Source organism: Suricata suricatta, chromosome 13 (assembly GCF_006229205.1).
Source record: "Suricata suricatta isolate VVHF042 chromosome 13, meerkat_22Aug2017_6uvM2_HiC, whole genome shotgun sequence".
Classification (NCBI taxonomy): Eukaryota; Metazoa; Chordata; class Mammalia; order Carnivora; family Herpestidae; genus Suricata; species Suricata suricatta.
Genome location: NC_043712.1, coordinates 37,196,054 through 37,219,269, shown reverse-complemented (window position 1 = coordinate 37,219,269; position 23,216 = coordinate 37,196,054). Strand labels below are relative to the sequence as shown.

At 38.2% G+C, this 23,216-nt stretch overlaps 1 protein-coding gene and 1 non-coding gene across 8 annotated transcripts in view; both read right to left on the bottom strand.

Moving 5' to 3' along the window:
• The window catches only part of UBAP2 (ubiquitin associated protein 2), a 106,166-nt gene that overhangs the window by 22,748 nt on the left and 60,202 nt on the right, over window positions 1-23,216 (bottom strand). For 3 of the 7 annotated variants that reach the window (XM_029920446.1, XM_029920447.1, XM_029920445.1), the window contains 4 exons: window positions 14,011-14,066; window positions 8,883-8,950; window positions 6,441-6,630; window positions 2,818-3,034 (listed from right to left, as the gene is read on the bottom strand). In XM_029920446.1, the coding sequence (XP_029776306.1) occupies window positions 2,818-3,034; window positions 6,441-6,630; window positions 8,883-8,950; window positions 14,011-14,066 (531 nt within the window). Of the gene's footprint in view, window positions 1-2,817; window positions 3,035-5,111; window positions 5,231-6,440; window positions 6,631-8,882; window positions 8,951-14,010; window positions 14,067-23,216 lie in introns of those variants that run through there. The other 4 variants (XM_029920444.1, XM_029920449.1, XM_029920450.1 and 1 more) reach the window with 3 other exon arrangements.
• On the bottom strand, window positions 6,238-6,320 carry LOC115277179. Its single transcript, XR_003902285.1, has one exon. It is a non-coding gene; the product is annotated as a small nucleolar RNA SNORD121A (small nucleolar RNA).

Below are 23,216 nucleotides of genomic sequence, written 5' to 3'. Positions count from 1 at the left end.
CAACAATCAGTTATTTAGACACAGGGGCTAAGAGCTTCCTCTTCCACGATGACTGAGAAAGAAAGATTGCAGTTATCACTGGTTTCTCCCAACAACCATCTCGCTAGCTGAATCCCCGAAGTGGGGTGTGTGGGACGTATTATATTATAGCTAGTATATGATAAATGAAAAGGATGCCGGTATGGGTTTGTAGATAAATTCTTATGCAGAGAGAAGATGCACTCTATGTTAAGTTATACTGGTTGAAAAGTAGATAAGAAAACCAAGGAGTTGCTAAATACATCTGGCCGTTAGCTAATAGAGAATTATGTTTTTGTGCTTTATAAATTTTGTCATTTTTAAAAATTAGTTTTTTCCAGTAATGAACATGTGATATTACAAAAATCCATAAAGTAAAAAAAAAATGTGTGTGTTGAACACAAACTGTCTTTCCAACCCTATCCATAGATTCAGTCTACAAAGGCAGACACTGCACCCAGTTTCCTGAGTCTCTTCAGAGATATTGTCTCAGAATACATATGTACAGACCCACACATACATTATATAGTTTCCTCAAAAACCACTTAGTTTTCGGACACTGTTCCACATTAATGTGTGAAGAGCTACTTCATTTTCGTGGCCATAGTAATCCAGTTTACACAGTCAACAAGTTTTAAAACCAGAACTATATTAAAGGGCTTTCAGATTTTCTAAGATCTTGCTATGAAAAACAATGCTGTAATGCATGTATTTTTATGTAAGACATTTTGCTCAAATGCAAGTATTCCTGTGGGATCAAAAGCTAGAATAGAGTTAATTGATTCAAAGAGCAACTCTAAGTTTTGACAAACAACTTCAAGATTCTTTTCCTAATCTGAATTATGGAAAATGGCATAAAAGATGCAAATAAATAAGTTCGATGAAGCATCATTTCATGTACTCCAGTATACATTGCCTATGAACTCTGACCATACCTCTCTGACCATTTTTTTACTTTGTTGTTCAGCTCCTTGATTTTTAGGTATTCTTTCATATAAAAGAAGTTACCTTCTGTCTATATGACTTTCAAATCATATAGAAGTTGGTTAATTTTATTCAGCAAAGAAACCAGGCAGTAAATATTTTAGACTCTGAAGGACCATCTGTTAGCAACTACTCAACACTCCCTCTGTGGACTGAAAGTAGTTCTAAGGCAGTATATAACGAGGGGCGCCTGGGTGGCTCAGCTGGCTAAGGGTCCAAATCTTGATTTTGGCTTAGGTCATAGTACTGGGGTTCAAGCCCCACAAGGGGCTTTGCACTGACAGTGTGGAGCCTGCTTCAAATTCTCTGTTTCCCTCTTTCTCTGTCCCTCCCCTGCTCATGCTTTCTCTCAAAAATAAAACAACATTTAAAAAAAATTACATAATGAGTGGTCATGGCTGTGTTCTAATAAAACTGTATTTACAAAAACAGGTGACAAATCCAGTTGAAGGTTTGCCAACCTGTGACTTAAGGTATTTCCATCTAGATAAATCTATTTTTGGACTTTATATTACAGGCATGTAGAAAAAAGACAGGATTTATAAGGAATATGAGAATAGCATGCACAAATCTAAAAACCCTTATCACCCACTGCAGTGGATCTGCAGAAAAAGATTAACATAGCACTATAGCTGCCATCAAAAATGCCACCTTGCTAAATTGGCTCTTGGCTAGTGTCTGGGAACTTTGATATGTTCCGGGCAAAGGTTGCCAGCATTCTTAACAGTTAAAAGTGACTCTGTGCCTTTTATGTTTGTACAATGTGATTTACAGCAAACACTTGCTTTCCTTCTGGGAATGTGGACTTTTAGTATGTATTTGGCAGAGGGTATCTATACATAACCAGCTCCCCTGTAATAAAAACTTTGGGCATTGAGGCCCTAATGAATAGAGTCTCATTCTGAAGCCTGGTGGACATCACTTCAAACCTGGGAGTAGTCTCAAGTACTTTACATTACAACGGACTATTTCTTTCAGCAGAGAAATGTACTTCTGTGTCTTTCAATAAGTCCTAAACATAAACCTGCCCAGGAATCGAGCCCTCTGCTGTCCCTTAATAAGTGTGGCATGTGCATGTTAATAGGAAATGGGTGTTTTAATGTTACAAAGTCCATAGCAGTATAGTTTAGGAAATATCCAAGATGGTCCCTATTACAAACCACTAACAGTAAGCCTGGCACACATCATGATAGACAAAAGCGTTAGAATGTGAAAGCAATCCATACGTTGTGATTTAAAATGTTGTCCAGGGCTGCCTGGGTGGCCCAGTCTGTTAAGTGTCTGACACTTGATCTCTGCTCAGGTCATGATCTCGCAGTTCATGAGTTTGAGTCCCACAATGGGGCCTGTCATAGAGCCTGCCTGGAATTCTGTCTCTCCTTCTCTCACCCCTCCCCTGCTTTTTGCTTGTTAGCTCACTCTCACTCTCTCTCAAAATAAATAAACATTAAAAAAAATTTTTTTTTAATGTTGTCCTTATACCCGACTCAGTCCCCACCCTACTGTAATGCAGCTTAGAAAATTTTGTCTGAACATTTACTGAGAGTATTGTTTCCACATATTTGCATGGCTTTCCCGTGTTTTTGTACATCTCTTCAAAGTATGTCCTAATACTACTTCTGCCACTACTGATGATAACTAAATGCAAATATCCACAAAACCCAAAGCTAATGGATTTAATTCAGAAATGCCATAGAAATCCTACTAAAAAGTATCTCTGGACAAATTCCACATTAACGTTACAAGTCAACACACTCTGCTAATGTCCAGCATATCCTCACTAGGGGCAAACCACCATAGAACATGTATACTTACCAAAATGACTAAGGACTGAGGGCTGGGAAGTTGAGGACTTGAGGTCCCAAGAAGTAGTAGTTGTGGGGGGACTTGTACTATTCTGCTGTGAACTTGGGGTAGTGGTGGTAAACTGGCCCAAACTTGGAGTTTTCAATGGGTCCAAAATCTGGGAGCTGGTGATATTTGCCATTTTGGAAGGTGCAAGCTCTCCAAATCCTGAACCAAGGACGGATGACTTTAAAGAGAAAGAAAAGCAAAAATCCTCAGCAATACAAATTTCTATCCCAGAGTTAAAACACACCATGTATTTTCACTAGGATTTTAAAAACTATAACCCATAACATGAAATCAGTAAGACTCACCTGAGCAAATACTACAGGAAAATATTACCCAAAAAGATCTGATTAAACCCAGGAATAATTCCTGATTCTTAAGAGATGTTAAAGGAAGAGGACTACTTTCCCTGGATTTTAGGATATTGATTTCTTTTTAAAAGTGGTATCACAAATTCAAAAACAAAATATACTCTTTTTTAAACTAAAGAGAAATATCATTAATTAAATGACAAAGACAAGCTAATAAGGAAATAAAAATACAGTACTTTCTTTATATTAAGAACAACAGTAATTATCTTTAAGTTTGGTCACAGAAAGGCTCAGGAGCCTTTTAATCCTACAAGATCAAATGCAGTTTGCAGTACTGGTTTAAAACGTTAATATTCTAAAATATGACAATGAATTACACATGAGGGATCTGTGTACTAGACAGATATCTTGGACACTGGTGTGTTTATTTTGAACGGTTTTGATGACTAAAACACCAAAAATGCTTCACAAGTGTACAAAAGAAAATGTTACACCTCCCCCATCTATCCTGTCAGGTCAGATACCAAGATCCAAAGAGAATGATACATATAAAAAACCAGTTTATAACCACTAACACCATATCCAAAAATAAACTCAAAATGAGTTAAAGACCTAAAAATGAGACCTGAAACCAATAAAAATCCTAGAAAGGAACAAAGGCGATAATTTCCTTGACATCAGCCATAACAACATTTTCTAGATATATCTCCTAAGGGAAACCAAAGCAAAAATAAACTATTGGGAAACTATCCAAAGAGAATAAGAGCCTAGGACTAGTGAACACAGTGGAAGATCAACTTCATTTTTACATATCAAGATCATTCAGTTTCTGAAAAGATGAGTTATTTGTCAAAAAGTAACTCTTCGAGAGGTGCCCATATGGCTCAGTCGGTTAAGCATCCAACTCTTAATTTTGTCATGATCTCATAGCTTGTTCGAGCCCCTCATTGGGTTCTACACTGACACATGGAGCCTGCTTGGGATTCTTTTTCTCCCTCTCTCTCTCTGCCATCCATGCTTGAGCTCACATGTGCACGTGCTCTTTCTTGCTCTCAAAAAAAAGTAAAAATAAAAAACTTTCAAACTTTTAAAAGGCCAAAAATAGAAATGACTTGCCTTCTCTTAAGGGATCAGATGTAGAAAGTTGAAATAATTGTTTCTGTTAACAATATCCGAAGGCATAGAGTATCCCAGTTGATTAAAGGAAATCCAAATTCTCCAATTAGAGTAAAACACTAAGTTGTAGGCAGTTGCTGGACATCAATCACAGATTCTACTAACATTTATCACTACTTTAGAATCCTTGCTATTTTATGCTGCCCCAAACACCTATCTTATGTGGCTACAAATCCAAAAGCCCAGTTGAAGCCCACTTGTTCAGTAAAGGCTTCCAGAACGATGCTTTTATTCTTCGTCTTTTCCTAATTTCTCCCCTGTATTAGCTAATACTATCAAATGCAGTTTCTGTGTGTTTTTCAACACAAAGAAATCAACTGAGTCAAGGACTAGCACCTTGTTTCAACGTAACACTTAGCACAGGACTTCTCAATTTCACCTATATTTCAATAAATGGGGGCTTTAAAAATGTGTCTATTGATACACAAGTATGCATGCACTCACATACACACACAAATGCCCAACTTGCAATCCCAAGATTCTGACTTAATTTGGTTTGTGCAGACTCTGGCATTACTGTATTATCATTACTATTGTTGTTATTTACTAAAGTTCCCCAGTGATTATAAAAGTACAGTAGGTTGAGCACCACTGCTCTAATATGATAAACCATACTTGTTTCAGTTTCTCAAGGTTCATTACAAAAGGCAACACACTGTTAAAAAAAAAAAAAAAAAAAACACCCCACACACAAAGAAACACAAAAAATTCATGTCCCAAAAAGAAAAAGACAAAATAATAAAACAAAACAAAACAAAACTCACATCCTACCTATGCTCTGAGTGACCTGGCTGAGATTCCAAAAGCTCCGCACAGACATTACATCAGCAGGCCAGTAGCAGATGGAAAGGCAAAGGAGGAAAGGACAGGGACGGTTCAATCAAAACTTGAGGGCAGTGGGGCACCTGGCTGGCTCAGTGGAGCGTGCAGCTCTTGATCTTGGGTGGTAAATCCGAGCCCATGTAGGGGATAGAGACTACTTTTAAAAAAATAGAATCTTTATGAAAAAAAAAAAAGAAAAACTCGAGGGTATTATTAGACCCTCTCAAAATAGAGATCGCATCATGCCTCGGGCTGCCTCACTTCAATCACTGACACCCTCTCGTACACAATCATCACACTAAAAATGCCAGATCCTCAAGCCAGTTATACATGACAGAACATGACTGTGCAGAGTAGAACCCTCACAATGAAAAGTTCACATATTAAACTCTCCTTTTTATGAAGGTTAGCAAATTATTTTTTAGTCAAGTAAGGGGGAAAGATTATATCATATTCATAAGAAATACTATTTCTCAACCATGGATTTCAGGTAAAACACTGCAGAGAATGAACCAAAATAATGATCATGAGTGAAAGCTGTGCATCTGTATTTGGAGGTATTCCAACTGAGAATACTTCACTGCCAACTGAGAAGTGCCTACAGTGAGGGCCTTCAGTTCACCATTATTCTACAGCTACATTTTTTGGTTATCTTCATATCCTTCACCAACAGTTCCTGAAGTCCTTTCTGCTAAGAGCTAAATTCTCATGGGAAGTTACAGTCAGATATGCAGGCAGCAGATGACCCTATTTTAATGAAAACATATCCATATAATAAGGACCTCCACTAAAGAGTAGTGCTTTAAGAAAAAATACACTAATTTTATGAATAACAAATAGAAATGCAAAAAATAAAAGAACCTAGGAAGACTTAGAAAGAACTGTTTTAGCATGATTTTAGTAAGCCGATACTGACAAACATTTGCATTTTACAAAATTGGAAAACAAATGACAATTTTACTGTCATAAGTACAGACTTTCAAATACAAGAAAAAAATTACTAACAAGAAGGATGCCTCAGTGATTATGACTTAAAAGATTTCAATTAATCCTAAAGAAGCATTTTTAAATCTTTGTCCAGAAAACTCAGAATAGTTGAATTCCACATGGAATCATCAGATATGTGCTTGGAAAGTAATACATCATTGTTTTCTGGACTGAGATCTACTGTAGATATTTTTGTATTTAGGAAATACTTATCAGGCATGTGTCATTCTAGAATACATCTGTTTGTGGGTACATTCCTGCAAACCCCGTACTAAAACAAAAGTGAGTTACCAGACTCTGAGGAGAATAGGAGTTGACAGCGGGGGAGCTGCCAGTCCCTGGTGCCATCTGATTGTTGTGCTGAGAATTTGTGAAGACAAGGGCTTGGCCAAAGCCCTGCTGTTGGGAAGTTTCAAAGGAGTTGACTTCTGAGGCTTGACTGGGAGGAACAGGCTTCTGGAGCAAGGCTACCAGATCAATGCTAAGCAGACAAAAAGCAAATGAGGAACGAGTCAAAAGCACATCTTACCAACAATGACTTTGAGAAGTGAATCAATATAAAGTAACTTCATGTTAAAGATAATCTAAGTGAGGTGATCTTGGGGTCATAAGTCAAGCCCCATGCTAAGTATAGAGATTATTTAAATAAATAAAATTTTTAAAAATAATCTAAGAGAGGAAAACTTTTAGAAATTGTAGTTTAAAGGAGCCAAAAGGACAGTATCAATGAGTTTCATGCACACACACACGCACGCACGCATGCACAAAAGCATACAAAGCCACAGAGACTAAAGCAGGGCTTTGCAGAGAAGAGAAACGAAAATGTACATTGAGGTAGTTCCACAGAAATAGCACAATAACAACTCATTTGAAAACCTGGAGCAACTGAGTAAACAAACAATATTCTGAAGTTTGGCTCATTTTCTTCAGAACATTTTGCCCAATTCATTACTTGGAACCAGTGTCTCTTCAACTTTCCTCAAAGAGAGTGAATCCCTATTTTGAGGGATTGAGAATCACAGCCATAGTAGACCATCCAAGCAGTTTTAAGCACTTATAAATATTTCTAAGTTCTACGTCTTAAGGTATAAGACATTTAAGTTTGGATAAACCTCCAATAATTTTCTCTCTTAAATATTCAGGGGGGAAAATCACAATATAATAACAAGTCTTCTCTAGAATACTTGTAATGTCCCCAGAAAAATAGATATTCCAACTTAAAAATCATGACCTAAAAGCCTAAGAGCCTGAAGAAGAAATGATCTTCCAGATATATATTCCCTGACATGTGAATAAGCTACTAACTCCTCCACAGAACCTGCAAGTAAACCTCGAATTTACTAACATGGTAATGTGCTCCAGTAAACCATTTCAAAGGCCAGTTCCCAGTCAGTTCTCCTGTCTGAAATGCTCACCATGCCAGTGAAGCAGGTTGTGGAAGATCAAATAATTCAAGGCCCACTACTATCTAATAAAGATCAAAGTTCCTAGGCCTGAGCTCCTCTCCTTATTCACTACCCACTCTTACTTTCCTGTAACCAGATTAAAGTCCCAGACTAGTATTTTTGTTCCCCAGATAATTTATATTATAGCTTATGATACCTGAACCCCAAGGATATAAATCCAGGATAGTTATATTATATATAACCCATCTCAAAAATTCACAAAAAAAATGCAGCAAGATCTATTCCAAAAAGATATGCGAGTAAGATATACAAGTAAAAATAATATAGTGCCATTAACTAACCATTAAATAAGTGTGTGTAAATATATACACACACACACACACACACATATATATATATATGTATTTTTTTTAATTCCCTCCTATGCCCAACTGGGACCTCTGGACCCATCCTTCCCTCTGCTTCAGTGAGTAGAGGAGAGGGCTTCATAAATTTTTTTAATGTTTATTTATTTTTAGGAGACAGAGGTGTGGGGGGAGGGAGGGAGGAGGGGGAGGGAGAGAGAGAGGGAGAGAGAGAGGGAGAATGAATCTCAAGCAGGCTCCTGTCAGTGCAGAGCCTGGACACAAGGCTCAGAGGCTCAGTCTCACAAACCATGAGATCGTGACCCAAGCTGTTATCAAGAGTCGGATTTTTTTTTTTTTATAAAAATGATCCTAGGGCGCCTGAGTGGCTCAGTTGGTTGAGCGTCCAACTCTTGATTTCATCTCAAGCCATGATCCCACGGTCATGAGATTGAGCCCCGTATCAGGCTGCATGCTGACAGTGCAGAGCCTTCTTAGGAGTCTCTCTCTGCCCCTTCCTGGCTTGCTCTCTCTCTCTTTTGAAAAATGAATAAACATTTGGAAAAAAAAAAGTAGAAGAGCCCACATAAAATGAGAAATTTCTATTAGTCTGAGAATACCTAAATAAATGGTATCACACACAGAAAACCAAAGGTATTTTGAATTAAGTTCCCTGTCAAAGAATAATATACCGTATTTAACAAGGTAAAAAAGAGCAACCATAAATAAGCTTAACATAATCTCTATTATAAATGATAGCAAATCACAAACACAATTGCTATTTTAATTCATTAGTGGATACAACTAAGTGGATAATGATACAGGCTCTGTCAGTTCACAAATTCTCAGAAGGAAACTAGTAAAGACAGATATTCAAGAAAAGGAAAAGACTGAAAGAAACCTGAGACCCAAAACAAATTTCTGGAATAAGAAATTTAAATTATGCTATGAATAACAAACAAAAGGTGACAAAAAGCATTTACCTTTGCCCAGGTGTGACATGATTCTCTGCTGGAACAGTTGAGGCAGTGAAGACTTTTGTTTCAGAAAGCTATATGGAAAGAAATAAATACTTTGCTCTTATTTTATATAACATAAAACCAAAAATGTATCAAATTTCCGACTATTTGAAGGCACCTGGGTGACTCAGTGGGTTAAGCCTCTGACTTTGGCTCAGGTCATGAGCTCATAGCTCTTGAGTTCCCACATCTTGAGTTCTTGAGTCCCACATCAGGCTCTGTGCTGACAGGCTCTGTGCTGACAGCTCACAGCTGGCTGCCTGCTTCAGATTTTCTCCCCCTCTCTCTGCCCCGCCCCCACTCGCACTTGTCTCTCTCTCAAAAAAGTAAATGAAAACGATAAATGAGTCACCAGTACCCTCATTACACTTCACCCAAAGAATTGTCTAAAACAAAGGAAATATACGAGTGATCATGACAAGTGATTTTGTTGGAGTGAAGGTACTTTTAGATTGACAAACCCAAAAAAGAATTTCTCACATCAGGGAAACAATAAGTCAGATCAGGGTTCAAGTCCTAGTCACACTACTCTATTTGACATTATGCAAAATGAAACACCCAGTAAAACCACCACAAATGCCAAAGGTTGAAAAGGCAGCACACTGATATTTCTTCTCCCCTAAAACAGACGGTTTAGTATTTCATTTACTAGTAATCTGTATTTCTTTTTTATTAAGTCATAGGATTCCTTGTTTTTATCAAAACAATTTTATTGGGATATATCATATCCAATAAGCTGCAAATATTCAAAGCAAAGAGTTTGGTTATATTTATATGCCCATGAAATGATCACAAAATCATGACAATGAACATATTTATTACCTCAAAAGATTGCTCCTGTCCCTATGTAATCAATCCCTCCCACCATTCACCTTAGTCCCCAGGAAACCTCGAATGTGTTTTCTCTCACTACAGATTCTATTTTCTAGAATTTTAAGTGGAATTTAAAAATATGCAATCTTGGGGCACCTGGATGGCTCAGACTGTTGAGCATCTGACTCTTGATCTCAGTCAGCTCAGGTGATGATCTCATGGTTCATGAGATGGAACCCCAAGTCAGGCTCTGAAAGCATAGAGCCTGCTTAGGATTCTCTCTCCCTCTCTCTCTTCCCCTCTCCCAACTCTCACTCTCTATTACTCTCTCAAAATAAATAAATAAACTTTGAAAATAAATAAATAAGCAAATAATTTTTTGTTTGTTTTTTTTTCATCAATTATTTTCAATTCATGCATATTGTTTAAATGTCATTTGAAGTTTTGTTGTTGTTGTTTTTTTTTAAGTCTATTTATTTTGAGAGAGAGAACATGGGAGGGGCAGAGAGAGAGCGAGAGCGAGAGTGAGAGAGTGAGAGAGTGAGAGAGTGAGAGAGCGAGAGAGCGAGAGAGAATCCCAAGCAGGTTGTACACTGTCAGTGTAGAGCCCAATGCAGGGCTCAAACTCACAAACCCTGAGAAAGAAAAAGTCAGATGCTTAACCAACTGAGCCACCCAGGCACCTCCTGCCTTTTGAAGCTTTAAGGCAGCCAGGATAAAATTTTTTGAAACCTCAACTGACATTATTGAAAGGTAGGCTCTTTTCACATTTTCAAAGTGGGGTATGAGCTTTTAAAGGCTAAAAAAGCTGATCTAACGAGATAATGTGAGTAACTGCAGGAAATCCTTCCCAAAGACTTCTATAATCTCAATAACTCTAAATATCTCAGAACTCTGAAACTGGATAAAAATCAGATAGTCCTCACAAGTTAAAACTCTGGTAGGGGCAGAGCAGACAGTAGGTGTTCACATTCTAGAAAAAAAAAAAAACAAAAAGTGCTGAATAGATAACTGTTTGAACAAGAAGAACTTCTACTGCACACTATTTCAAGATAGTATCTTGAAGAGTCCCAACAAAATCTATTTTTGCCTCAACTGTAACATGTAAGATTCTATAAGACACAGAGAAAATCAATAACGGAATAACCATGAAAAGCAATGACAGAGAAGATCTAAAGTCGTAAAATATTAGTTCAAATCAAATGAGAACCACCCTTAATCACTAACATCCTATCTAACCCTGGCAGAATATAGAAAGTTAAATTGTTTACTCCGTCGTTCTTTTTATTTAAAAAAAAAAAAAAAAAGGGAGAGGAGTACTTGACTGGCTGTCAGTAAAGCATGTGACTCTTGATCTCGGAGTCATAAGTTCAAGCCTCATGCTGGGTGTAGGTAGAGGTTACTTAAAAATAAAAATACAATCTTTGTGGGCATCTGTGTGGCTCAGTCAGTTAAGCATGCAACGCTTGGCTTCAGCTCAGGTCATGATTGACAGCACAGCAGTGCACTGGCAGCACAGAGCTTGCTGGGATTTATCTCCTTCTCTCCCTGCCCCTCACCGGCTCATTCTCCTATCTCTTTCTCTCTTTCTCTCTCTCCCTCTCTCAAAAATAAATAAACAAATAAATGAGCATTTAAATAAAACAGCATTAAAAAGGGTTATGTAAAAAGGAAGCATTCTCAGATTTCAAAAGACACAAGCCATAATTAATATTTATGAAAAGACTAGAAGGAAATACATAAAAATTATTTAAAGTGGCTGCCTCAAAGGGCACTTGGCTGACTCAGTAGAGCATGAGACTCTTCTTGATCTGCGGTTTGTGGGTTTGAACCCCATGCTGGGCACCACTTAAATTTAGGAGAATTTTAAAAAGGAGAGGGAAAGGGTAATAGTTTAAGAAATTTTAGATTGGCACCTTAGATTACTCATGTTTCAATCACCAATTTTTTTTAATGTTTATTTATTTGAGAGAAAGAGACAGACAGACAGACAGACATGGAGCATGAGCAGGGGAGCGGCAGAGAGAAGGAGACACAGAATCTAAAGCAGGCTCCAGGCTCCTGTCAGCACAGAGCCCAAGGCAGGTGCAAGCTCAGGAACCCTGAGATCATGAGCTGAGCTGAAGTCGGATTCTCAATGAACTGAGTGAGCCACCCAGGCACCCCTATTCTATCATTTAAGAAAAGACTGGTATCAAGCCCCATGTAGGGCTCCACACTAATAGCACAGAGCAGGCTTGGGATTCTCTTTCTCAGAACCCCCTGCAAAATAATATAAATAAACTCTTTAAAAAAATTTAAATATACTTGTGAGTATAGAATGGCAACAGGGAGAAAAATAATCTCAAGAAAAAAAATTTCAAAGTCTGGGTAACTTTATGTGATATTAAAGGTCAATCCTTATAGTCCCTTTAGTCTCTATCACGATGTCTTTTCTACTGGCCTATCACATACATACATGTTCTGGACCTTGACAGTCAAACATAAAAATGATATAAAATATGGTATAGGGCTATTAGTCCAGTTACATTTTATTTTAAGCAAAATCTTTTTTATCAAAGAATATTTTATGCTGAGTCCAGAGTTATAGAGCACTACTAGTACAGGACACTCAAAAATGGCTATCAAAGGGTGCCTGGGCGGCTCAGTCAGTTAGGTCTCCGACTTCGGCTCAGGTCAGATCTCATGTTCGTGGGTTCGAGCCCCGCGTCAGGCTCTGTGCTGACAGCTAGCTCAGAGCCTGGAGCCTGCTTCCAGTTCTGTGTCTCCTTCTCTCTCTGCCCTTCCCCCTCTCATGCTCTGTCTCTCTCTATATCAAAAATAAATAAAACATTAAAAAAAAATTTTTTAAATGGCTATCAAATAAATGAATATAAAAAGAACTAGCCCAGTTTTAAGAAGAAGGGGTTGGGCCTAGAACCAGAATCATTAATTTCATTTAATTTCAACTATGACCCAAACACTGACTATTTCCTATAATTAAAATATTATAAAAAACAAACATTCACATGGGGCAGTCAGTTGAGCATCCAACTTCAGTTCAGGTCCTGATCTCACAGTTCGTTAGTTTGAGCCCCAAGTCAGGTTCTGTGTTGACAGCTCAGAGCTTCAAATTCTGAGTCCCTCTCTCTCTGTCCCTCCATAGCTCTTGTGTTCTCTCTCTCAAATAAACATTCACAGGCCAGGGCAATAGTTATCAGAACAAACAAAACAGGGGCATCTGGGTGGCTCAGTCGGTTAAGCATCCAACTTCGGCTCAGACCATGATCTCACAGCTCGGGATTTTGAGCCCTGCGCTGGGCTCTGTGCTGACAGCTCAGAGCCTGGAGCTCTTTTGTATTGTGTCTACTTCTCTCTGCTCCTCCTCTGCTCATGATTGGTCTGTCTGTCTCTCAAAAATAAATGAACATTAAAAGAAAATTAAAAGAAAACAAAAGATATGCTAAAAAAAAGATTTTTATCCTACTTAACACCTGATTTTTTCGTTAAAGTTTATGTTTTAGTAATCTCTACACCTGTGTGGACTGAACTCATGACCTCAATTTAAAAGAGTCCTATGTTCTTCAGACTGAGCCAGTCAAGCATCTATAACAATGTGTCACTTTTTCTGTAAGTTTATTTATTGACAGACAGAGGCGGAGAGAGATATGAGAAGGGGGGGGCAGTGAATTCTAAGCAGGCTCCTCACTGTCAACACAGAGCCTTATGGCAGGGCTGGATCTCACAAACCATGAGATCATGACCTGAACCAAAACCAAGAGACGCCTAACCAACTGAGCTACTGAGGTGCCCCAACACCTGGTCACTTTTAAGTGGATGCTTTAAAATCGAGTTTCTTAAAAATCTCAAATTACCAACTTCTTTCTAAAAAGCATCTGTTAGGGGCGCCTGGGTGGCTCAGCTGGTTGAGCATCTGACTTCGGCTCAGGTCATTATCTCATAGTTTCTGGGTTCAAGTCCCACATCGGGCTCTGTGCTGACAGCTCAGAGCCTGGAGCCTGCTTCGGGTTCTGTGTCTCCCTCTCTCTGGCCCTCCCCTGCTCATGCTGTTTCTCTCTGTCTCAATAATAAATAAAAAATAAATTAATTAATTAAAAACAAAACAACCTTTATTAAAAATATATATATAAAATAAAAAGCATCTGCTAAAAAACATGATAATCACATGTTTGAAAAGGAGCCATGGGCAACTACAAGATGTTTCCAGCTTTTTCAAATAATGCATGTCTTTATCAGAAAACAAGAGGAAGATAGATCTAATGTGATGCTAAATACGTACATCTTCAGTCCAGTCATCTGTTGTCCACTCTTCCACCGAATTCTTCCAGGCCCCTGCTGACAATAATCAGAGTTTACTTCACAAAGTCAAATATTGTCTAACTAATTCTCTGTAGTATACTGTACAAAATGTGTCATATATCTTATTAGTAATTTAGTTGACAATCTAAGAAATATAAAGCTCCTGATCTATTCTCAATAAAATGTCATGTTGTTAAACACAATTTAGCTAGGTACTATCCACATAAACTCAAAGCAAGGTATCACACTGATTCTGCTTCAGTGTAGATAATATCCAAGCAATTCTGCCATGAGTTATAAAGTATGGGCATAGCACAAATACACATATTTAACAATGAGACCCTTAAGATATATAACATTTTAAAAAAAAGAACATTCATTATGAAGCTGATCTGTCTTGGACCCTAATTTCAGGCAGACTACTAAACTACTGAATTTATAGATGCATCCTCTTTATAAGGTATTAATTAAAGGGGTGCCTGGGTTCGACCAGTAGTTATGTATCCGACTTCTATTCAGGTAAGGTCACTATCCCACAGTTCATGGGTTGGAGGCCCATGTCAGGCTCAACGCTGAGAGTGCAGAACTTACTTGGAATTCTCTCTTTCTCTCTGTCCCTCCCCTGCACATGCTCTCTCTCTCTCTCTCTAAAATATCCTAAAAAAGATATTAGGTCTGGGGTGCCTGGGTGGCTCAGCTGGTTAACTGTCTAACTTCAGCTTAGGTCATGATGTCACTGTTCATGGGTCCAAAGCCCCTGCATTGGGCTCTGTGCTGACAGCTCAGAGCCTGGAGCCTGCTTGGGATTGTGTATCCCTCTCCCTCTCTGACCCTCCCCTGCTCATGCTTTGTCTTGTCTCTCAAAAGTAAATAAATGTTAAAAAAAAATTCTATTGTTTCCTAATAGATCTCCAGCAAAGCTGAGCAATAGTCCTGCTCACATAAAGTCTGGTGCTATATAAACTCCTGATGACCAGATGCAGAGAATCTACTCGAACAAATAGTTTAAGTATTTAAAAAGAAGCATTTGTGTTCAGAAATGCTGACTTTAGTATTCAGAGATCCTGTATAAGTACAGGCCCATTATTTTACACCATACATGAAAATACATACATGCAAAAACCAGAAAAAATGGTTTTATAAGAAAATATACAAAGACATCAATTTCTCCCCAAAAAGTAAGACTGTGATTGTTTTCACTCCTTCAACAGGGAAGAAATGAGATGAGCATCTGACCTACAATGAGATTTGTGTATGCAAAGAACAAAAGGAAGAGAAGAGGAACACTCTTGAGAAAAAAGGGCAGGTAACCGGATCTAACTTCCTTGGAGCCAGATCTATAACCTAATAACAACCACTTCATGAATAAATAGAAGGTGTTACCTATGAAAAGAGTCCATCCTTATTTTTCAGTTGGATGTCTCTAGCTTAGGACTGGTTATGGAAAACATAAAATTGATGAATGTATGCAGTATGGAGATCTGCAAAATATTGCCTAAGATATGCTAGTAGATGGGAGTTATTTTAAACCTGAGAACATTCCCTGCTAAGAAACCTACACACATCACTGAGAGACTTCACCTATTTTCACAGATCACAAGGCATATACATTAAAGGAAAGAACATGGATACAGGCATTCCTTCCTCTTCTATGCCTCTCAACTGCATGTATCCTTGAAATAGTCATAGAGATTCATAGAGAATGTTCTGAACTGACAATCTGATCCTTTATACTGGTTCACTTATACTTTTTAATGGTTTCCAGAATTTTTCTAGAAATGTCATAAAACAATTAGGAATTTAAATGGGCCCAAAATACCTCTTTGAATTAAAACTATTTTTTTAAGGTTTTTATTTTTGAGAGAGACAAAGAGAGTGTGAGTGGAGGAGGGGCAGAGAGAGAGAGAGAGAAAGAGAAAGGGAGAAGCAGATTTCAAAGCAGGCTCCAGGATCCGAACTGTTGGCACAGAGTCTTGACACAGGGCTTGAACCCACAAACCACCAGGCTCATGACCTGAGCCGAAATTGAAAGCTCAACCAACTGGGCCATCCAGGCACTCCCAATTAAAATTTTCTTAAAATTAGGAAGAAGTGTAGTTAAAATGAAAAACACGAGGTGCAATTAGTCCCAGTAAGAAATCAGTAGTGAAAAGTTGTTCTCTAGATCTCTGTTCAGGCTTTTTTTTTTTTTTCCTGTTTTTTATTTATTTTTGAGAGACAGAGAGAGACAGCACAAGCAGGGGAGGGTCAGAGAGAGAGGGAGACACAGAATCTGAAACAGGCTCCAGGCTCTGAGCTAGCTGTCACCACAGAGCCCGACGCGGGGCTCGAACCCACGAACTGTGAGATCATGACCTGAGCCGAAGCCGGACACTTAACCGACTGAGCCATCCAGGTGCCTCGATTCTTTATTTTACTTATTTTTTTTAACGTTTATTCATATTTAAGAGCATGAGCATGAGCTTGAGCAGGAGATGGGCAGGGAAAGAGAGAGACACAGAATCCGAAGCAAGCTTCAGGCTCTGAGCTGTCAGCACAGAGACTGACTTGGGGCTGGAACCCATGAACCATGAGCTCATGACATGAGCCTAAGTCAGATGCTTAACGGACTGAGCCACCCAGGCGCCCCTGTTCAGGCTTCTTAGAGGTCACCCTGTACATAAAGCTAAACATATCTAAGGCAAGCCATCTACCTACCCTCTGCTCTTATATTCCTTCTGTGATTTTCTTCTAGGAACTAATACATAAGCCCCAATGTTTTAATAGACCTCCTTCAAGACTTTTCTCTAAGTAGATGTATAGTTTTAAAAACTCCCAACTAGGGGCACCTGGGTGGCTCGGTGGCTCAGGTCATGATCTCAGGGCCCATGAGTTCAAGCTCTGAGTTGTACTCTATGCTGAGAGCTCTAAGCTTGGAGCCTGCTTCGGATTCTGTGTCTCCCCCTCTCTCTGCCCCTCCCTCTTTCCCATTCTCTCAAAAATAAACATTAAAAAAAAATTTTTTTTTTTAACTCTCAACTAGACTAACTTGAAGGATAGCCAGTACACAATGTTCTTGGTGCCACCTTGATCCAACCTACCCTGTGCTCATGCTGTCAATTTTATCATAGGAGACAGTACTCTAAAGATTAAGAAATTCTGGAAAAAGCTGAGGCTCAGTGTAAGCAGTTTTAGGAACATTCAAATCAAGAAAAAGAAAACAACTGCAGACCCTTGAAAATCACTCCTAAAACATTCACTTTCAAAGCCTCTAAGAATCTTAGTAGGAAACAATTTTTCCTTGGAAACCCTTCATCATCAATTGTCAAACAACCAATATTGGGTTAAAAGCCAACATGTTTGGGGTGCCTGGGTGGCTCAGTTGGTTAAGCGTCCACTTCTTGATTTCAGATCAGGTCATGATCTCAGGGTTCATGAGTTCAAGCCCCACATCAGGCACCATGCTGGCAGCGCAGTGCCTGCTTTGGATTCTCACTTTCTCCTATCTTTGTGCCTCACCCTGCTCAAGCTTTTGCTCTCTCAAAATAAATGAATAAAAATTAAAAAATAAAAAAGTCTACATGTTTAGCATGATGCTAAATACCAAAGTCCTATTCTCACTGGAAAGACAAAAATCTTCTAAGTGATCATGGTGTATATTATTAAATGATAAATTACACAGAAATGATTAATAAATGGAAATGTGGAGACAAAACAGTTAATGAAAGCTAAAATGAGAAGGAAAGTTTATGGGGAAGATAAAGTATACGGAAAATCTTTAAAGCTGGGGAGTGCCTGGCTGGGTCAGTTTTTTTTTTTTTATGTTTTTTATTTATTTTTGAGAGACAAGAGAGAGACAGTGTGAGCAGGGTAGGGTCAGAGAGCAAGGGAGACACAGAATCTGAAGCAGGCTCCAGGCTCCGAACTAGCTGTCAGCACAGAGCCTGATGCCGGGCTTGAACCCATGAACCGTGAGATCATGACCTGAGCCAAAGCCGGACACTTAACCAACTGAGACACCCAGGTGCCCCAAGCATGCAACTCTTGATCTGGGGGTTTTAAGTTCAAGCTCCACATTTGGTGTAGAAATTACTTAAAAATAAAATGTTAAAAAAAAATCTGGGCAGCTGGCAGTGCTCAGCCAGGTGAGCATCCAACTCTTGATTTTGGCTCAGGTCATGATCTCACAGTTTAGTGGGTTCTAGCTCCACATCAGGCTCTACGCTGACAGTGCAGCCAGCTTGGGATTCTCTCTCTCCCTCTGTCTGTGCCCCTTTCCATCTTAGGCAGTCTCTCTCTCGAAAAGAAACTTAAAAGTTTACAAAATACTTTTCCAAAAATTATTGTGATAAAATACTCACAAAATTTACTATTGTAATCCTTTTTAAATGTCCAATTCAGTGGTATTAAATTAAAGCACACTTTCATATGTGTGATATGTAAAGAGACTGGCCTAACAAGAAGGGACTTTCGAAAACAATTAAAAACAAATTCAGACATGGTGATTATAGTTAGAATTTGAGTACATTTAATGAGAAGACAATGTATGTAGTCAAAGCCAAAAGTGCAACATGGTAAAGTGGTTATATCAGACCACAGATGAGGCAACCCCTTATCAGAAACCAGGGCCAAGACCACTGGGTGGCTCAGACAGTTAAGTGTCTGACTTTGGTCAGGTCAAGATCTCAGTTCGAGAGATTGAGCCCTGCCCTCTGAAGGTGCAGAGCCTGCTTGGGATCCTCTCTTCCTCCCTCTCTGCCCCTTCCCTGTTTGCGCTCACCACCATGCTCTCTCTCTCTCTCAAAAATAAATAAACTAAAAACCCACTCTAAATAGGCAGACTATAAAAATTACAAGACATTACATGAATACAGGCTCTGATCCTAATCCTACTGTGAAACAGTAGACTTTTACAGTAAGACTTTGTTCCCCATTACTCACCTAAGGACTACAATCCTTTCCTGGGAAAACATCAATGATATTGATTTATTTTCAGCTTAAAACAATAAATTTGAGGTATAAACTTTATGTTGCGTTTAACTTGATTTTATCCTTCTAACAAAAGCACATTAAGGTAGCCATGTAGGAAAAACAAGGAGATAAAAAAATCTGTGCACCCTTGAAGGCCAATCAGTAAAAACACTTCCATAATCAAAACTTGATATTTAGGGAGCACCTGTGTGGCTGAGTTGGCTGATCATCCGACTCCAGCTCAGGTCCTGATTTCATAGTGCTTGGGTTCCAGCCCCATGTCCAGCTTTGCGCTGACAGTGTGGAGCCTGCTTCAGATTCTGTCTCCCTCCCTCCCACTCTCTCTGCCCCTCGCCTACTCACATTCTTTCTCTTTCAAAAATAAACATTAAAAAAACACTTTTTAAGGTTGATATTTAATCAAGTAGATGTAAAAATATAGTTTTTACAAATAATTCACTTGATGAATTCTATGTAACTACCCTTGATTATAATGCAAGACACTGAAAGCATTTTTGAAAGATTCTTTTTTTAAAACTAAGCTCTATGCCCAATAGGCAACTTCAACTCGCAACCCCAAGATCGAAAGTTGCATACTCTAATAACTAAGCCAGCCAGGCGCCCCCAGTTTAGAAGATTTTTAACAAAAGAAATTTTTTAATTAAAAAACCCATACCTTTGAGTCCATAAGAATTTTTGTTTGGCAGATACTGAGCTATATTATGAGCATCTGATGACAATTCTGCAGATCAATGTAAAATGGAAAGTTTCCTCATATCAAAATAATGAAAGCACCCATCAGATGAGAAACTGGTTAGCAACTTAAACAAGGAAAGTAAAGCATCAAAGCTATTCTAGGCTGTGCATTTGAGGAGAGGGAAACAGACTGCAATCAATACTGTGACACCCCACTGCAACTCACCACAAATCCTATTAGCCAGATGGCCTTTGAATATTCAATTGCATGAACTACACTTGTTCTCCCTCCCATGTTCATCAAACTCCCTTCCCAACTGTTAAAACCATTACAATGTTTTACAAGCATGTTTAGTATGTTTCAAATTTATAAATCATTATTGTAACCGTCTTTCAGTCATTCTATTTTGGGTATTGTGGGGGTCTGACTCTAAAGAACGGATTTGATTACTATCCTGTCAACTAAGGTTTCTGAACCTATAATTATAGTTGAGATCCAGACTCAGAACTGTATGTTTTTAACAAGAAAATGACATTCTATGAGACCCTAGGAAAGTGCCCCAGCACTCTTATCAAGTGACATCATTTAACTGTATTCTGCATTAAACACACTTCCTTGTTTTTCAGCAGGGAATCTGCTACTCTAAATGAGAATGAGGGGAAGAAGGGAAAGGGAGGAACAGAGAAGACAGGAAAAGGGAACAGGAAGAGGAGAAAAAAAGAAAACACTTAACCAACTAATTCAACATTGTTTCAAAACCTGATTTAAAATTCAGTAAGGTTTATGAATAAAACCACTTAACCAAATTGGTAATAAACTATTAATTTAAAAAAAACACACACACTTAAAAAGTACTGTGTGCAGATTTCTGTGTGGTTGTGTTTTCTTTCCTCAAAAATAAAAAACAAGGGCTGGATTGTAGGATGAGTATGATCTAAACTTTGTTAGACTTTTTCAAAATTCTTTGGCTTATATGCCAATGTCTGTAGTTTTCTATAAAAACTTTAAAATCAAGGACCCTGGCTGGCTTGGCTCAGTAAGAAGAGCATGTGACTCTCATCTCAGGGTCCTAAGTTTGAACACTAGACTGGGTATAGACATTTCTTCTTTAAAAAAAAATTTTTTTTAATGTCTGTTTATTTTTGAGAGAGAGAGAGAGGGGGTGGGGGGGAGAGAGAGAGAGAGAGAGCGCACATGCTCAAGAACTAGTCGGGGAGGGACCAAGAGGGAAGGAGAGATAAACAGAATCCAAAGAAGGCTCCAGGCTCTGAGCAGTCAGCGCAGAGCCTGACGCAGGGCTCAATCCCACAAACTCCAAGATTACTATCTGAGCCCAAGTCAGATGCATAACTGACTGAGCCACCTAGGTGACCCTGGGTATAGAGATTTCTTAAAAGCTTAACATACAAATTTCTTTGAATAAAAATTTTTTTAAAAATCTTTTAAAAATCTTTATTTTTGAGAGAGAGAAACAGAGCATGAGTAGGGGAGAGGGAAAAGGAGACACAGAACCTGGAACAGGCTCCAGGCTCTTAGCTGTCAGCACAGAGCCCCATGGAGGGCTCAAACTCACAAACTGCGAAATCATGACCTAAGCTGAAGACAAACTCTTAACTGACTGAGCCACCAGGCACCCTAAAATAAACATTTTTTAAATCAAATATTCAATTTACACCAAAAGATCTGCTAGGATTTTGATTAAACTTACATTCCATGTAAACATCAATTTAAGGAAAAAATAAATGTTTAATAATATACTAAATCATCAGTTCATAAATACTGAGTATCTCTCCCTTTCTTGGGGTCTTGATATTTCTCATCATGTTGCATAATTTTCAACATACAAATACTGGAAACACTTTGTCAGATTTAATATAAATATTTCATGTGTTTGTATTAACTATAAATGGTACCTTTTTTCCTTTTTAATTATTAATTGCAATTGTTGATTGCTCATATAGAAAGTCATGATTTAGGGTTGGTCACACAACTATACGCATTTGTTAGAATTTACCAACTTATAGCTATTAAAAAGGGTGAATGTTATTGCATACAAAATATATCTCAACAACCTGACATTTAAAAAAAATCAGCAAGGAAAATTTTTATCAGGTGGACTACCATGATAGGGTCAGTAAAACTAAGTTTCACAACACTGAGACATGAGATATATAAATATGGTATATTGTTTTCATTTATTTCTTCCTGAAACTTATATACAAAAAAAATTTTTTTTAATTTTAGAGTGAAAGAGAGAGAATGAGAATCTTAAACAGGCTGCAGGCTCCAGGTTCAGCATGGAGCCCAGGTGGGACTTGATCCCACAACTGTGGGTCAAAAACCTGAACCCAAATCAGAAGATAGACTTTCAACTGACTGAGCTTCAATATTAGATTTTAATATAAAATTTTATATTCTTATTTTCACAGGGAGAAGGCTGATGATCTGGAATATCATTACACTGTTCCAGGCATTTAATAATTTTTGAGGCTACATATTTTTTTCCATTTTCTGTTGATGATTTACAGAAATGTATCTACTGAGTTTCTTTCTACCTAACACCTTTTAAAACTCCCTATTAATTTTAATATTTTATCTGTAGATTTTTATATCACTGCCAGAAAAGACAGGTTCCTACTCTTTCCAACCCTTCAACTTTTTCATTCCCTACTGCAATGCTTAAGACCTCTAGTGCACTAGTATATAGAAATAGTAAGAGGAGCCCCTTTACCTCATTCCAGAGAAAAAACATTCAGCACATCACCATTTACTGTAATGCTTGCTGTAAGTTTTATAGATACCCCCTGTCTGATTAAGGAGATTTCTTTCTATTCCAGATTTGCCAGGTTTTTTGTTTGTATTTTGTTTTGTTTTGTTTTAAAGCCAGAGGGACGCCTGGGTGGCTCAGTCAGTTGAGCGTCTGGCTTTGGCTCAGGTCATGATCTCATGGTTTGTGGGTTCGAGCCCCATGTCAGGCTCTGTGCTAACCACTAGCTCAGAGCCTGGAGCCTGCTTTGGATTCTGTCTCTCTTTCTCTCTCTGTCCCTCCCCTGTTTATGCTCTCTCTCTCTCTCTCTCTCTCTTAAAAATAAATAAATGTACAAAAAAACCTTTTTTAATAAAAAATGAAAATAAATAAAAAATCAGAAATGGATGTTAGGTCTTATCAAATGCATTGCCTTACTGAAATAAGGAGTTTTAAGCTTTAATCAGTTAAAAGTACAAGTAATATTTTTGTTATTGAGATGTAACTCAGACAACATAAAATCCAGCCTCTCAAAGCAAACATTTGAGTAGTGTTTGGTATATTCACAAGTTGTGAAACAATCCTGACAGACTATTCCAGAATTAAAAAAAAATTTTTTTTAATCTTTTTTCATTTTTGAGAGACAGAGAAAGACAGCATGGTGCAGAGAGAAAGGAAGACACAAAATCTGAAGCAGGCTCCAGGCTCTAAGCTGTCAGCACAGAGCCTGAGGCTTGAATTTACAAACCACTCACAAACTGTGAGATCGTGACCTGAGCCAAAGTCAGACGCT